The sequence below is a fragment of the Somniosus microcephalus genome, chromosome 6, assembly GCF_052327205.1.
Source record: "Somniosus microcephalus isolate GS21.2 chromosome 6, FLI_Smic_1.0, whole genome shotgun sequence".
NCBI classification, from domain to species: domain Eukaryota; kingdom Metazoa; phylum Chordata; class Chondrichthyes; order Squaliformes; family Somniosidae; genus Somniosus; species Somniosus microcephalus.
The window spans coordinates 190,296,956-190,313,476 of NC_140992.1; the positions used below are offsets into that span (position 1 = coordinate 190,296,956).

Sequence of the window (16,521 nt, forward strand, 5' to 3'; positions counted from 1 at the left end):
CCTCAACAAACACCACCAAAATCAGATTAACTGGTCATTAATCTCATTACTGTTTGTGGAAATTGGTTGCTTAATTTGCCTATATAACAGTAACTGCACTTTAAAACTATCATTGGCTGTGACGTGCTTTGGGATGTCCTGAGGAGGTAAAAGGTGCTGTTTTAATGCAAGTTCTTTCTCTCTCTACACAAGAGCTCCGTGACAGAAGCTTCAAACAGGAAAATTACTGTATAATAACTTTAAATAGACAGAATCATGTGATTTAAAGATTGGTTTCATTTAGCAGTATTCTTAAAAGAAGTCCTTTGTCTTGGAACCTAGGAAGCCAAAGACAATACGTTTCAGAGATTGTCCACAATTTCTATGAACAACAAGCTGTGGATACGACAGCAGATATGCAAGCCAGCCGGAATACACACACTTTGTTGAAAGGGGAGGAATCACTGAATTATTGATCCTTTGAAGGATCACGGGTAGTTTATTTGCCAGTTCCAGCTACGTGCCCTTAGACGCTGAAGATGGTTTCTCTGCCAGTCAGGGATTTAACAGAAACAAAATCTCCAAATGTTTTAAACGCTATTATGGATTCTGCTTCCACTGCAGTGTCTGGTAGGGCATTTCATGCCCGAACAACTCTCTCGGCTCCCTGCAGAGTTGTGTCTCTCGGTTGCACATCAATCAAACAGATTATCTGGTCATTATTGCATTGCTGTTTGTGGGAGCTTGCTGTGCACAAATTGGCAGCCGCTTTTTCTACATTACAATAGTGACTCCATTTCAAATGTACCTCATTGGCTGTGATGCGCTTCGAGATGTCCTGAGGTCGTGAAAAGCGCTATATAAATGTAAGCCATTTCTTTCTTTCACAGAACCTGCTGGTTGTTTTCTAAACATATTTGGTGTTTTTTTTTTATTTGCTTGAAGCCGGTGAATCATCCAAAATCCCCCCAAAAATCTAATTAGCGCCTGGAAGCTGTGACCAAGTTGCACTGGCACCCGAGGCGGGTGTTAATTGAGATGGTGACATTCAAACAGAATTGAAATTGAAAACCTGTGCTTGCTCTCTTAATGGAAACCGAACTCTCATCAATTAAAGGAATAAGCATTAAAATTATTGGGAGAGCATCAGACTGAATGTTCACATTATTCATGTGACGGTTATTAAGTTTTGGTTCATAATTTGAGGTGACAGGGGATCATTACTAAGTTATGCAAATTATTGTGTGACCAACACAGTGACTAAAAATAGCAACTATCCTGTTAGATAACAATCTCTCAGGCGTCCAAGCACTAATCGGCAAAGCTCGAATACGCCTGAAGAACTGGCACCTGTAATGCTGGCTCGACTGGATTTGTGTTGGCGGAGGTTATAGGGCTGAGAGGAGGCAGGAAAGAGAAAAACGTTCATCTGGCTGATCCTATCATTCAGGAGCATGCTCAGGAGCCTCTCCGACCATTTTCACCTGCCTCCATACTAAGCCCAGAGACACAAGTTCTTCTGTTTAGTTACCGGGGGGGGGGGGGGTTAAAAATACTCTTTTTATTTATGGGGGAGGGTTTATTGACTTTTCCGGAATGCAAGAATGAGAAAAACTGACAAGAGAGAGATAGAGAAACAGGAGACAAACACCTCACTCCACAGCTTCTTGCCAAGTCTGCACTACGGAGTCTGTGTGAAATCAGCTAAAAACAGAGTAAAAATAATTTAAACAGCCTGGAAAAAGAAATCCTCCTCTTACTCCAGGATCACCTTCGAGAATAGGGACATTTCCTTTTTCTAAAAGATCAAATACCTCTCCTGCCCCCTCCCTCTTCACCTCCACTGCCAAGTGTGAGACGCTTATGGATTTCTTCAGCTCAAAGATCAAGACTAACTGCAGCTGCCTTACGTGCCATCGCCTCCTCCTTGCTAACCCTGTACTGCTCCCTAACTTCCCCCGGCCCTCCCTGCAACCTCACCAGGCTCATTTCCTCCGTGAGACCTGTCTGCTTGATCGATCTATTTTGCACCCAACTCCTGGCCACTCAACTACCTCTCAAAAGGATCCCAGTTCAAACATTAATATCTCTCCTTCTATATTTCCCTTCCTTTCCAGTACAGTAGTTCTTGGCAGCACAGCGCTGTACCATGGGGAGCTGGGATGTGGGCATTTGCCCGCAATTTGCTCCTGATCAGTTATGCTATTGGACCAAAAGTCAGCAGGCAGAGGCCAGTCGCTGGCTGCGATGGGATAATCAGAGGGTCTGATTACCCCGGCGTGGATCTACAAACAGCCCAGATACAGAGCAGCATTGGCAACTAGTTATCTTTCCATAGCAGATCTGTGGAGCACTGCCTGCCTCCGGTCGTGGCCTGTGGTCTGGTGCACTGCCCCCTTGGCCTGTGGTCTGGTGCACTGCCCCTTGGCCTGTGGTCTGGTGCACTGCCCCCTTGGCCTGTGGTCTGGTGCACTGCCCCCTTGGCCTGTGGTCTGGTGCACTGCCCCCTTGGCCTGTGGTCTGCTGCACTGCCCCCTTGGCCTGTGGTCTGCTGCACTGCCCCCTTGGCCTGTGGTCTGCTGCACTGCCCCCTTGGCCTGTGGTCTGCTGCACTGCCCCCTTGGCCTGTGGTCTGCTGCACTGCCCCCTTGGCCTGTGGTCTGCTGCACTGCCCCCTTGGCCTGTGGTCTGCTGCACTGCCCCCTTGGCCTGTGGTCTGCTGCACTGCCCCCTTGGCCTGTGGTGTGCTGCACTGCCCCCTTGGCCTGTGGTCTGGTGCACTGCCCCCTTGGCCTGTGGTCTGGTGCACTGCCCCCTTGGCCTGTGGTGTGCTGCACTGCCCCCTTGGCCTGTGGTGTGCTGCACTGCCCCCTTGGCCTGTGGTGTGGTGCACTGCCCCCTTGGCCTGTGGTGTGCTGCACTGCCCCCTTGGCCTGTGGTGTGCTGCACTGCCCCCTTGGCCTGTGGTGTGCTGCACTGCCCCCTTGGCCTGTGGTCTGGTGCTCTACCCCCTTGGCCTGTGGTGTGCTGCTCTGCCCCCTTGGCCTGTGGTGTGGTGCACTGCCCCCTTGGCCTGTGGTGTGCTGCACTGCCCCCTTGGCCTGTGGTCTGGTGCACTGCCCCCTTGGCCTGTGGTGTGCTGCACTGCCCCCTTGGCCTGTGGTCTGGTGCTCTGCCCCCTTGGCCTGTGGTGTGCTGCACTGCCCCCTTGGCCTGTGGTGTGCTGTACTGCCCCCTTGGCCTGTGGTGTGCTGCACTGCCCCCTTGGCCTGTGGTGTGCTGCTCTGCCCTCTTGGCCTGTGGTGTGGTGCATTCCCTCGGTGCCCTGTGCTGTGGTGCACTGCCCCCTTGGCCTGTGGTGTGGTGCACTGCCCCCTTGGCCTGTGGTGTGGTGCACTGCCCCCTTGGCCAATGGTGTGATGCACTCCCACCTTGGCCTGTGGTGTGATGCACTCCCACTTTGGCCTGTGGTGTGGTGCACTGCCCCCTTGGCCTGTGGTGTGGTGCTCTGCCCTCTTGGCCTGTGGTGTGATGCACTGCCCCCTTGGCCTGTGGTGTGGTGCACTGCCCCCTTGGCCTGTGGTGTGGTGTACTGCCCCCTTGGCCTGTGGTCTGGTGCACTGCCCCCTTGGCCTGTGGTGTGCTGCACTGCCCCCTTGGCCTGTGGTGTGCTGCTCTGCCCTCTTGGCCTGTGGTGTGGTGCATTCCCTCGGTGCCCTGTGCTGTGGTGCACTGCCCCCTTGGCCTGTGGTGTGGTGCACTGCCCCCTTGGCCTGTGGTGTGGTGCACTGCCCCCTTGGCCAATGGTGTGATGCACTCCCACCTTGGCCTGTGGTGTGATGCACTCCCACTTTGGCCTGTGGTGTGGTGCACTGCCCCCTTGGCCTGTGGTGTGGTGCACTGCCCCCTTGGCCTGTGGTGTGGTGCTCTGCCCCCTTGGCCTGTGGTGTGCTGCTCTGCCCTCTTGGCCTGTGGTGTGGTGCATTCCCTCGGTGCCCTGTGCTGTGGTGCACTGCCCCCTTGGCCTGTGGTGTGGTGCACTCCCACTTTGGTCTGTGGTGTGATGCACTCCCACTTTGGCCTGTGGTGTGATGCACTCCCACTTTGGCCTGTGGTGTGCTGCACTGCCCCCTTGGCCTGTGGTGTGGTGCTCTGCCCCCTTGGCCTGCGGTGTGCTGTACTGCCCCCTTGGCCTGTGGTGTGATGCACTGCCCCCTTGGCCTGTGGTCTGGTGCACTGCCCCCTTGGCCTGTGGTCTGGTGCACTGCCCCCTTGGCCTGTGATCTGGTGCACTGCCCCCTTGGCCTGTGGTCTGGTGCACTGCCCCCTTGGCCTGTGGTCTGGTGCACTGCCCCCTTGGCCTGTGGTCTGGTGCACTGCCCCCTTGGCCTGTGGTCTGGTGCACTGCCCCCTTGGCCTGTGGTCTGGTGCACTGCCCCCTTGGCCTGGTGCACTGCCCCCTTGGCCTGTGGTCTGGTGCACTGCCCCCTTGGCCTGTGGTCTGGTGCACTGCCCCCTTGGCCTGTGGTCTGGTGCACTGCCCCCTTGGCCTGTGGTCTGGTGCACTGCCCCCTTGGCCTGTGGTCTGGTGCACTGCCCCCTTGGCCTGTGGTCTGGTGCACTGCCCCCTTGGCCTGTGGTGTGGTGCACTACCCCCTTGGCCTGTGGTGCGATGCACTGCCCCCTTGGCCTGTGGTCTGGTGCACTGCCCCCTTGGCCTGTGGTCTGGTGCACTGCCCCCTTGGCCTGTGGTCTGGTGCACTGCCCCCTTGGCCTGTGGTCTGGTGCACTGCCCCCTTGGCCTGTGGTGTGATGCACTGTCCCCTTGGCCTGTGGTCTGGCGCTCTGCCTCCTTGGCCTGTGGTCTGGTGCACTGCCCCCTTGGCCTGTGGTCTGGCGCTCTGCCTCCACCACTCTTGGCCTGCAGTGTGGTGCTGGCAAGAGCAAGCCTAAGCAGTGGGAGAAAATACATTTTAAAATCATTAGGGCTGGAGGAAGACCATAACGAATTCTCGAGGCAGTTCATACGGCAACAGATACACATCCTGTCCCCAGAAATTACCCTGATCCCAGTAGCACTGAAGACTCTTCCTCTGGGGTACAATGTCAAAAAGGGTTAATGTACAGTACCTGCCAGTCTGAGTCCATGGGCGGCAGGAACACATCACAATTCTCCTGCAAGAGAAAAAGAGAAAATGTTACATGGAGCGACGGTGGAAGATCTGCATTAGCTATGCTGTGGTGTTTTAGATTCTAACAGAAAAAGGGGAGAAATTACAGATACAGCCTATCGCAGAGTGAGGGATCAGTCTCTCGCAGTCAGGGACCGGCCCGTCGCACAGCCAGGGACCGGCCCGTCGCAGTGAGGGATCGGCCTGTCGCAAAGAGAGGGATCGGCCCGTCGCACAGCGAGAGATCGGCCCGTCGCACAGCGAGAGAATGGCCCGTCGCACAGCGAGGGATCGGCCCGTCGCACAGCGAGGGATCGGCCTGTCGCACAGTGAGGGATCGGCCTATCACAGTCAGGGTGGGTTCTCCGTTTTTTTCCCCAAGTTTCTCAACCACCAATATGGCAGCCATCTTGGTAGAACTAAGCAGCCATTTATGTACTTAAAAAAAAACTTTAACATTCAAAGTTTTTCCAATCTCCAATATATATGTTATTTTCTTCTGCTTTCCATGTTGGGGCAGCTTCTCAACTCAAAATGCATATTGTTACAAATGATCACATTTATATAGCCCCACCCTCTGCCCATCCCCCATGAATCCATGTGTGTACATGTATACAAAGACAAATCCCTGATGATACCCACCTCTATAACTTCTCATGTGGCACTTTCTGAATCTCAACTAGGAAACCTGGAAGAGCTGCAAAGTGGTGGGTTGGGGGAAAGAGAAAAATGAAGCAGTTTCGAGGGAGAGTCACCTTGGGCCACACCTCATGCAGCAGATTCAAGAGTGGGTCTGTGCCTGCCCTCTCCACTTGGGAATTGTGCATGGAATGCAATGCTGACAAACCATTATATATAAAAAATATATAATATATATACTAGTGGATCTCCTATGATGTTGTTCAGGGAGTCACAGTTGTGGTGAGACTAGAAGTAAGCGAAAAGCAGTAAAAAAAAAATCTGATGGTTCAAATTATCTCACCACTAATTAGAATAAGTGGATAGTGAGGTATTTTTGATTGGTTAAGCCAATCAGTAAAGTGGATAATAGTAACACATTTCTTGAATGCTTCCTTGGAAATTCCTATCCAAGTAGAGCAGAAAAGATTAGGGGGAGATTTAATAGAGGTGTTCAAACTGTTTCTAGTGGCAGAAGGGTGGGTAACCAGAGGACACAGATTTAAGGTAATTGGCAAAAGAACAAGAGGGGAGATGAGGAAACATTTTTTTACGCAGCAAGTTGTTATGATCTGGACTGCACTGCCTGAAAGGGCAGGGGAAACAAATTCAGTAGTAAGTTTCAAAAGAGAATTGGATAAATACTTGAAAAGGAGGGCTATGGGGAAAGAGCAGGGGAGTGGGACTAATTGGATAGCTCTTTCAAAGAGCCGGCACAGGCACGATGGGCCAAATGGCCTCCTTCTGAGCTGTATGCTTCTGTGCTTCTAATTAGAAAAGCGTGACAGATTTTGTTGTGTCACTGACACATTTAAATTGTGGCGCACGTTATACACATGGCTTTTAATAATAGATTTGAGCCATTTAAAAAAAAATTACATTGACACTGGGCCATTGTAAATAAAGGCTTTAAAAGCTTGACGTGTTTTTATGTCAGTTTATACACACACACACACACCTCGGTTTCTTGTATCTTCTAGCTGCAGATCTCTGACTATCCAGATAGAAAACCAGGATTACAGTAATTGCCTTTGCTGAGTAAATGGTTTGACAGTTTTAACCTTGTTCTTCGTCAAATAATGAATATGAACTGCAGAGAGTCTCTACTGGACAGTGTCATTGCAACGAACCCTATCCTTGCACACAAAATCAAGGGGGACTTCCATACCCCAGAGCTACAGTGGTCAGACCATGGCTAAGCAAAAGGGAGGAAGACATTTCATCATAGAGATAACCAATAACTGCTTCTTAACACAACACATGAAGCAAAGAACTAGGGGGTAATTTTAACCACCCCAAAATGGGTGGGTTGGGGTCAGGCGAGATGTAAAACGTTTTTAAAATCTTAAACCCGACCCCAACCCGCCCACTTCAGGGTTTAATGAGCATGGGACAGGGGGTGGAGAGCCAACCCTCCCCCAGGAGGCAAGTTGTACATTTAAATATTTTAATGAGGTTGGGAACCTCACATGTAACTTCCCTTACAGGTTTAACCCTGGCCAGCCGGGTTTCCCAGGCCTCGGGAAACCTGGCAGCTCGAGGGATGCGAGGACAGCTTCAGGGAAAAGGAAGTGCCTTTACACCACTGCTTGTGGGCCAGGAGGAGCAACCCACCAAGCTACCTTCTTCCCTGCCAGTGGACTTCCCCGTCTGGATCCGCCACCCCTGCCATCGGGTATTGGACTCCACCAAGATCTGTCCCCCCCCACCCCCGAGCCACCCACTAATGCAGCAACCGATTCCTTAACTGCTCCTATAGCTGTGGCCTCCTCCAGAGTGCTCCCCGCCCGACAGGGAGCCAAGCCTGTCAATCCGGGTGGGGAACCTGTTGAAAAAAAGGATGCACACTGTGGAGTTAAAACTCCACAACATGTGGGGAAACCCGGACTTCTGGGTCTCCCGTCTGAAACTCTATCTCCCACCCCTCCCCCAAGAAACCCATCAATATCGTGGCCCTAGAGTCAACACCACCATCTTAATAGGCCCAAAATGGCTGCCTTGTTTATCTATACCAACAGTCACTGTACCTCCAGATAATTCATTATACATGAAGTGCTTTGACACGGTTCTGAGAGATGTAACAGTGCAAGTCTTTCTAGATGCTGCAACCGAGTCTGCATTTAGCAGAGCTGATTAGCAACCTAGAAGTGGGTGCTTGTGATCATTGTATAGTCAGATTTGATATTGTATTAAAAGGCCAAAAATAGCAGTACAGTGGTGCACGAGTTTAGAAACAAATATTCAGAACTACTAGTAGAGTTTCACGGAGGATCAGGTTCTTAAGCAGAAAGAGAAAATAAAAACCAACCAGAGAACAGGCTATTCTGGATCTGGTACTGTGTAATGAGAAAGGGCTAATCAATAGTCTTGTGGTAAAGGGGCCTTTAGGGACAAGTGACCATAATATGATTGAATTTTACATTAAGTTTGAGAGTGATGTAGTCCAATCTGAAACGAAGGTCTTCAATCTAAACAGAGGAAACTACAAGGGTATGAGGGACAAGTTGGCCATGGTAGATTGGGAGACTACACTAAAAGGTATGAAGGTGGACATACAATGGCTAACATTCAAGGAAATAATGCATAATTTGCAACAAACATATATTTTTCTAGGGCTTAAAAACCCAAAAGGAAAAGTGATCCAACTATGGCTAACAAAAGAAATTAAAGCTAGTATTAAGTCAAAGGAGGAAGCTTATAAAGTTGACAGAAAAAGCAGTCATCCTGAGGATTGGGATCTTTTTAGAAATCAGCAAAGGGGGACCAAGAAATTGATAAAGAAAGGGAAAACAGAAATGAGCACAAACCGGCAAAAAATATAAAAACGGATTGTAAAAGCTTCTACAGGTATGTGAAAAGGAAAAGACTGGCGAAGGTAAATGTAGGTCCTTTACGGTCAGAGACGGGAGAATTTATAATGAGGAATGAGGAAATGGCCGCGAAATTAAATAAATATTTTGTTTCTGTCTTCACGGAGGAAGGCACAAAAAAACTCCCAGAAATACGAGAAAACCAAAGGTGTGGCGAGAATGAGGAACTTAAAGAAATTATTATTAGTAAAAAAACAGTACTAGCAAAATTAATGGGACTAAAAGTCGATAAATCCCAAGGACCAGATGAACTACATCCTAGGGTTTTAAAAGAGCTGGTCATTGGGATAGTGGACGCTTTGGTTGTCATCTTCCAAAATTCTATAGATTCTGGAATGGTTCCTGCAGATTGGAGGATAGCAAATGTAACAACGCTATTTAAGAAAGGAGGGAGAGAGAAAATGGGGAACTACAGACCTGTTAGCCTCACATCAGTAGTTGGGAAAATGCTGGAATCTATTATAAAGGATGCAATAACTGGGCACTTAGAAACTAATAGTAAGATTGGGCAGAGTCAACATGGATTTATGAAAGGGAAATCCTGTTTGACAAACCTATTGGAGTTCTTTGAGGATGTAACTAATGGAGTAGATAAAGGGGAACCGGTAGATGTGGTGTATTTGGATTTTCAGAAGGCCTTCGATAAGGTCCCACACAAGAGGTTGGTGAACAAAATTAGGGCACATGGAATTGGGGGTAATATACTAGCATGGATTGAGAATTGGTTAACAGACAGAAAACAAAGAGTAGGGATAAACGGATCATTTTCAGGATGGCAGGCTGTGACTAGATCGGTGCTTGGGCCCCAGCTATTCATAATCTATATCAATGATTTGGATGAGGGGACTAAATGTAACATTTCCAAATTTGCTGAGGGTACAAAGCTAGGTGGCAGTGTCAGTTGTGATGAGGATGTGAAGAGGCTTCAGGGGGATCTCGACAGGCTCAGTGAGTGGGCGAGAACATGGCAGATGGAATATAATGTGGATAAATGTGAAGTTATCCACTTTGGTAGAAAAATCGGAAAGGCAGAGTATTTCCTAAATGGTGAAAGATTGTGGAATGCAGATGCTCAAATGGACCTGGGTATCCTTGTACATGAGTCACTGAAAGTGAATGTGCAGGTGCAGCAAGCCATTAGGAAGGCAAATGGTATGCTGGCCTTCATTACAAGAGGATTTGAGTACAGGAATAAAGAAGTCTTACTCCAATTATATATTACCTTGGTGAGACCACACCTGGAGTACTGTGTACAATTTTGGTCTCCTTACCCAAGGAAGGATATACTTGCCATAGAGGGAGTGCAACGAAGGTTCGCGAGATTGGTTCCTGGGATGGCGGGACTGTCGTATGAGAAGAGATTGAGTAAACTAGGCCTGTATTCTCTTGAATTCAGAAGAATGAGAGCGGATCTCATTGAAGCATACAAAATTATTACAGGGCCCGATAGGGTGGATGCTGGGAGAATGTTTCCCTTGGCTGGGGAGTCTAGAACCAGGGACCACAGCCTCTGGATAAAGGGTAGGCTATTCAGGACTGAGATGAGAAGAAATTTCTTCACACAGAGGGTGGTGAATCTTTGGAATTCTCTACCTCAGAGGGCAGTGGAGTCGGTAGATTTCTGACTAGTAAGGGCATCAAGGGATATGGCGATAGGACCGGTGAATGGAGTTGAGGCAGAAGATCAGCCATGATCTCATTGAATTGCAGAGCAGGCTCGAAGGGCCGAATGGCCTACTCCTGCTCCTATTTCTTATGTTCTTAAAAAACAGAAGAAATATTAAACTTTTTAAAAGATCACTAGTGAATTCCGTGTAGCATTGTTCACAATGGGTTGGAGGATATTCAGAAGTGTGTAGGAGTGAAGTAAAAGAATGAAGTAAGTAGATAGTAGCAAACTCTTTTCTGATTAGTTTCAGTAAAATTTGAGCCAATCAGAAAATAGTGAATTTTATTTTTTACAGTTTACAGACACATTTAAAGTGTGGCATGCACTCTACACAAAACTGAAAAAAGCACCTCATCGTGTCACTCAGGACTTCCCAAAGCACGTCACATTCAAATACCTTATGAAGCACAGTCACTACTATTTTGTGCACAGCAAGATCCCACAAATTGCAGAGACAAATGATCAGTTATTATGTTTTTGATGGTGTTACTTGTGGTGTATGTAACCTGTACCACCTTAAGAGACTACCTTAAGAGATGGACTACTTTCTCTTGGCTACTGTATATTGTAGTACCGGTGGTGACCACACCGGTATATAAACTCTGTGTAGTAATTTGCTAAGCAGTTCAGCCCTGACCTTCGATTAGTAAAGACCTGTTTAAGTTATTCTTGTTGTCTGTGTCCAGTGATTTAAAATAAGCATATCTGGGACATTCAGACTCAACAGTGGCGACGAGTCCGATCTTACCCTGCGGCAGTTTTGCATCCAAGGCAGCTTCGTCCTCAGAACGGGCGTCGAGAAGAGGCATCCGCCCTCATCAGCCTGCTGAGCACCGCATCGCACGGGAGGCATCGAGAACCCGGGTTGAAATTACTGACCACGAAGTCCTCCATCAGCGACAGGCAGTGATCATCCTTCTACCACGGTGGTGGGTAAGCCGATCTAGCGACACGGGCAGAAAGTCGGCCGCGTTGTCAGTGGAGAAGGGGAGGGAAACCGGAGGAAAAAGGGCGGAGAACTCGACCGCAGCCGGTGTAAAGGGCCGGGGCTGCAATCGGGGCCGAGAGGCGCAGCGACAAGGGCAGCGTTAATGCCACGAGAACCGCGGAGAACTCGACCGCAGCTGGTGTAAAGGGCCGGGCTGCAATTGGGGCTGAGAGGCGCAGCAACAAGGGAAGCGTTAATGCCCACGAGAACCGCGGGGGAACAAAAGCAGCGTCGGGGAAATTAAGAACCGCTGGGAGGCGAGAACGGCAACAGCGCGGTAATCGCCATTGTAGCCAGCGGGGGAAGAAGACCAGCACGGGAAGCCGCCATTGTAGTCGGCGGGGGAAGAAGACAAGCGCGGGAAAAGCCGCCAAGCGCGGGAAGCCGCCATTTTAGTAGGCGGGGGAAGAAGACAAGCGCGGGAAGCCGCCATTTTGGGAAAATAAAATATTTAAAGAAACTCTCAAGGATGCCTAAACACGGTAACATCACTGCTTTTGATAGCGATGTTGAAGATTGGGCCACGTATGTAGAACGCATTGGAGTTTATTGTACAGCAAATGAGGTACCAGATGATAAGAAAGCAATAACCTTATTAAACTCAATGGGTGCGAAGACGTACGGGTTATTGAGGCACCTGGTAACACCAGATAAACCGGCGGATCAGACTTTCGTGAATATTGTTACTATCCTGCAAGAACATTTAAACCCCACGCCGCTGCTGATAGCGGAACGATTTAAATTTTACAGAAGAACGCAGCTGAAAGAGGAAAGCAACGCTGAATTCTTAATTGAACTGCGCAAGCTATCAAAGTACTGTCAGTTTGGTACAGGACTAGCAGACGCTCTGAGAGATAAATTCATGTGTGGATTACTAAAAGAAGGAACTCAAAAGCGACTGCTAGAGGAAAAGGACCTTACGCTTGATAAAGCTGTCACCATTGCAGCATCGCACGAGGCCGCAGCAAGAGGCACCGCGGAAATGCAGCTAAGGTCATCGGAACTCAGCACCAATCGAATGGCATTGGGTGCAGTAAAGTGTTATCGTTGCGGAAGGACAACGCACGATCAGAACCAGTGCTGGTTCAAAAATCAGGAATGCAGAAAATGTGGCAGGCTAGGTCACATAGCTAAAGTATGCCGGTCAGGAAAGAAGACCAGCAACAAAAAGTCACCGCAGGAAAGGTGCAAAAAGGTACACAAGGTGACAGAGAACAGTTCAGATGAACAGAAGACGGAGTCAGACTCCAGCAGTAAGGAACTGGGTTGTCTAAGAATACATAATGTGGGTAACACAGCAGACCACCAAACTATCTGGGTCACACTTCAGATAGCAGGAGTCCAAGTGAAGATGGAATTGGACACTGGATCGGCATTGACGGTCGTGAATAAGCAAGATTACAAAAGGTTATTTCCACACATTCCCCTAAGGGATACGGAGATTGTATTGAAAACATACACGGGGCAAAGAGTATACCCCATTGGAAAGATAAAGGTAAAGGTGGTCCACAAGGGTAAAGAAAGCCGAGGAATGGACTTATATGTGTTACCTGAGGGAGGTCCACCACTACTGGGACGGGAATGGATCAGGAGAATAAATATGGACTGGCATTCCTTAAAAGCACTAACTGTAGATTCCGGTAAAAAGGACGATGTCAAACCTAAACGACTGTCCAGAATATTGGACAATGCTAAAGAGGTGTTCCAGCAGGGACTGGGAACACTGAAAGGAATTACGGCAAACATTAAGGTTGAAGAACATGCAAACCCGAAATTTTTCAAAGCTAGACCGGTACCTTATGCGATACGACCTGCTGTGGAAGCTGAGCTGGAAGGACTAGAACGTTCCGGAGTACTGTCAAAGGTGGACTGGAGTGAATGGGCCACGCCCATTGTTCCTGTCATGAAACGTTCATCGAGTAACAAGCCGGGGGAACCGGGGAAGGTTCGCATCTGTGGCGATTTCAAGATCACTGTTAATCCGGTGCTTCACACGGTGCAATATCCGCTTCCACGGATTGAGGATATCTTCGTTTCATTGTCTGGCGGGAAACACTTCACCAAGATAGACCTGGCGCAGGCGTACTTACAGATGGAAGTTGATGAAGCGTCACGCCAGTATCTCACGATCAACACGCATAAGGGCTTATATCGGTATAATAGACTGGTTTTTGGAGTGGCATCGGCTCCAGCGATTTGGCAAAGGGCCATGGAGCAGGTATTACAGGGAATTCCAGGCACACAATGCTACCTGGACGACATTCTGATTACAGGAGATGATGATGAGGAACACCTTGCAAATTTGGAACAGGTGCTCACCAGATTGAAAGAATATGGACTTCGAGTTAATCGCCAGAAATGCGAGTTCTTTCAGAAGCAAATCTCGTACTGTGGTCACGTCATTGACCAGGAGGGGCTTCACAAGTCACCTGACAAGATCGAAGCTGTTGTGAAGGCTCCCGCTCCGGAAAATGTATCCCAGTTGAGGTCGTTCCTAGGGTTGATTAACTATTACCATAAGTTTCTGCCAAATTTATCCACGGTGCTACACCCGCTGAACGCTCTTTTGCAGAAGGGAGTGCCATGGAAGTGGAGCGGGGACTGTAAGCGGGCCTTTCACAAAAGCAAGGCATTGATCACCTCTAAGGAAGTGTTGGCTCACTTTAACCCAACGCTGCCTATTCGTTTAGCTTGTGATGCTTCTCCATATGGTATTGGGGCAGTGCGCTCACATAAGTTGCCAAATGGCTTGAAAAGACCAGTCGCATTCGCGTCCAGATCATTGACCTCCGCTGAGCGCAACTATGCTCAGATAGATAGGGAGGCTCTCAGCCTTGTGTGGGGAGTAAAAAAATTTAATCATTACCTGCAAGGGCAAAAGTTTACGCTGCTGACAGACCACCAGCCGTTGGTTTCCATTTTTAACCCTAAGAAGGGTGTTTCAGTGATGACAGCACAGAGGCTCCAGAGATGGTCCCTTTTCCTAGGAGCACATCAATATCATTTCGAATTCAAAGGTACAAAGCAACATGGTAATGCTGATGAGCTGTCACGCCTGCCACTACCTACAGCGGAAGAGGCACCGACAGTTGACCCTGTTGAGTTATTTCACTCGACCATCATCGAATGTTTACCAGTCACCAATGCAAGTATTGAGAGAGAAACCAGGAACGACCCGACACTGTCCCGGGTCTACGAAGTGACAGTGAAGGGATGGCCAGCTCATGGTGAACCACTGTTACCGGCATTCTCAGCCAGACGAGAACAGCTGTCCGTCTGTCAAGGAACATTGATGTATGGAACAAGGGTGATTATTCCTCCTAAATTAAGGGAGAGAGTTCCAAAGGAACTGCATGAAGGTCATCTGGGGGGAGTCAAGATGAAAAGCCTTGCTAGGGCTTATGTGTGGTGGCCAGGTATCGACCAACAAATAGAGGATCTGACTAAAAGCTGCTCAGGGTGCCAAAAAGTTCAAAATGCACCTCCAATTGCACCGCTGCATCCATGGGAATGGCCTTCAACCCCATGGCAACGTGTACATATTGACTTCGCAGGTCCATTCATGGACTCCATGTTTTTAATTGCGGTAGACGCACATTCTAAATGGCCAGAAGTGATTAAGATGGCGACCACTACCTCGGAAAAGACGATCGCAGTTCTAAGAACGATATTCGCAAGAAATGGATTGCCAGAACAAATATGTTCAGACAACGGACCGCAGTTCGTGTCAGAAGAATTCCAGAAATTCATGAAGAAGAATGGGGTGAAACATTATACCTCTGCCCCATATCATCCAGCTACAAATGGGTTGGCCGAGAGATTTGTACAAACGTTCAAAAAGGTGATAAAGGCCATGAGCGAAGACCAGATTCCACTACAACACAAGGTGGACAATTTCCTAATGGCATATCGAAACGCCACTCATGCAGTGACAAATCAAAGCCCTGCCATGATGTTCTATAACAGGAGGTTGCGGTCCAGGATGGACTTGTTAAAACCAAATGTGCGGAGGGAAGTCGAAAACAAACAGTTCCAGCATATAAATAACAAGACCACTCGGAGTTTCGAAATAGGACAACCAGTGTTAGCCCGGGACTATAAGAATGAGAAATGGCAATCTGGAACAATTCGTGCCAGACAAGGACCCCTGATGTACACGGTAGATATTGGTGAAAACGTAATACGACGTCATGCTGACCAACTTGTAGAATCGAGAACAAGGGTCGAACCCATGACTACGACAGAGACACCAGTGGAAGAAGTTAGTGAACCTGAAGCATCTACCTCAGACGCCAATGTATCTGATGATGTCCAATCCATAAGAGATCAACTAGATGAGTCACCCCAGCAACGAGAATCAGAGACCCCTGAAAGGCGTTATCCAACTCGGATCAGGAGGCCTCCTCAGAGACTGAATCTTTGAACAGTTTTGCATGAAGTTGTATATATGTTATCCATGTTATGTTTAAATTGGGATGTACACTGTTAAGCTAAAAAGGGAGGAATTGTGGTGTATGTAACCTGTACCACCTTAAGAGACTACCTTAAGAGATGGACTACTTTCTCTTGGCTACTGTATATTGTAGTACCGGTGGTGACCACACCGGTATATAAACTCTGTGTAGTAATTTGCTAAGCAGTTCAGCCCTGACCTTCGATTAGTAAAGACCTGTTTAAGTTATTCTTGTTGTCTGTGTCCAGTGATTTAGAATAAGCATATCTGGGACACTCAGACTCAACATTACTTAAGGGTGGAATGCTGGCCAGTACATTGGGAGAACATCCTACTCTTTCAATAGTGCCATGGAGTCTTTTGTGTCCCCCTGAACAGGGAGACAAAGCCTCAATTTAATGTCTCATCCAAAGGATGAGTGTGCAATGCTCCCTCAGTACTGCCCTGGAGTACCAGCCTTGAATATGTGCTTAAGTCTTGACTGGGGGTTGAACCTGCAACAATATGATTCAGAGACTGCGGGGGTGATTTTGCCAATGGGGAGCTTTTGGAGGCGGGACTCCCACTTGTTGGGTTTTAGTCCCGCCTCCATCAACTTCTGGCCAACCCACACTATTTTCCCTTGAGTGATCTTGTTAAGCCCGCCCAGCGGACTTAGCAGGCCAATTAAGGGAAAGCCGGTTGCAGAGAATGTCAACGTTTGACGTTTCATC

The 16,521-nt window shown here is 48.5% G+C and overlaps 1 protein-coding gene across 4 annotated transcripts in view; it reads right to left on the minus strand.

Annotated features, from left to right (window-relative positions):
• Positions 1–16,521, minus strand: part of ndrg4 (NDRG family member 4) — a 461,376-nt gene that overhangs the window by 357,543 nt on the left and 87,312 nt on the right. For all 4 annotated transcript variants that reach the window (XM_085991057.1, XM_085991055.1, XM_085991053.1 and 1 more), the window contains one exon: positions 5,110–5,154. In XM_085991057.1, coding sequence (XP_085847183.1) covers positions 5,110–5,127 — 18 coding nt within the window. In that variant the 5' untranslated portion in view covers positions 5,128–5,154. The remainder of the gene's footprint in view (positions 1–5,109; positions 5,155–16,521) is intronic.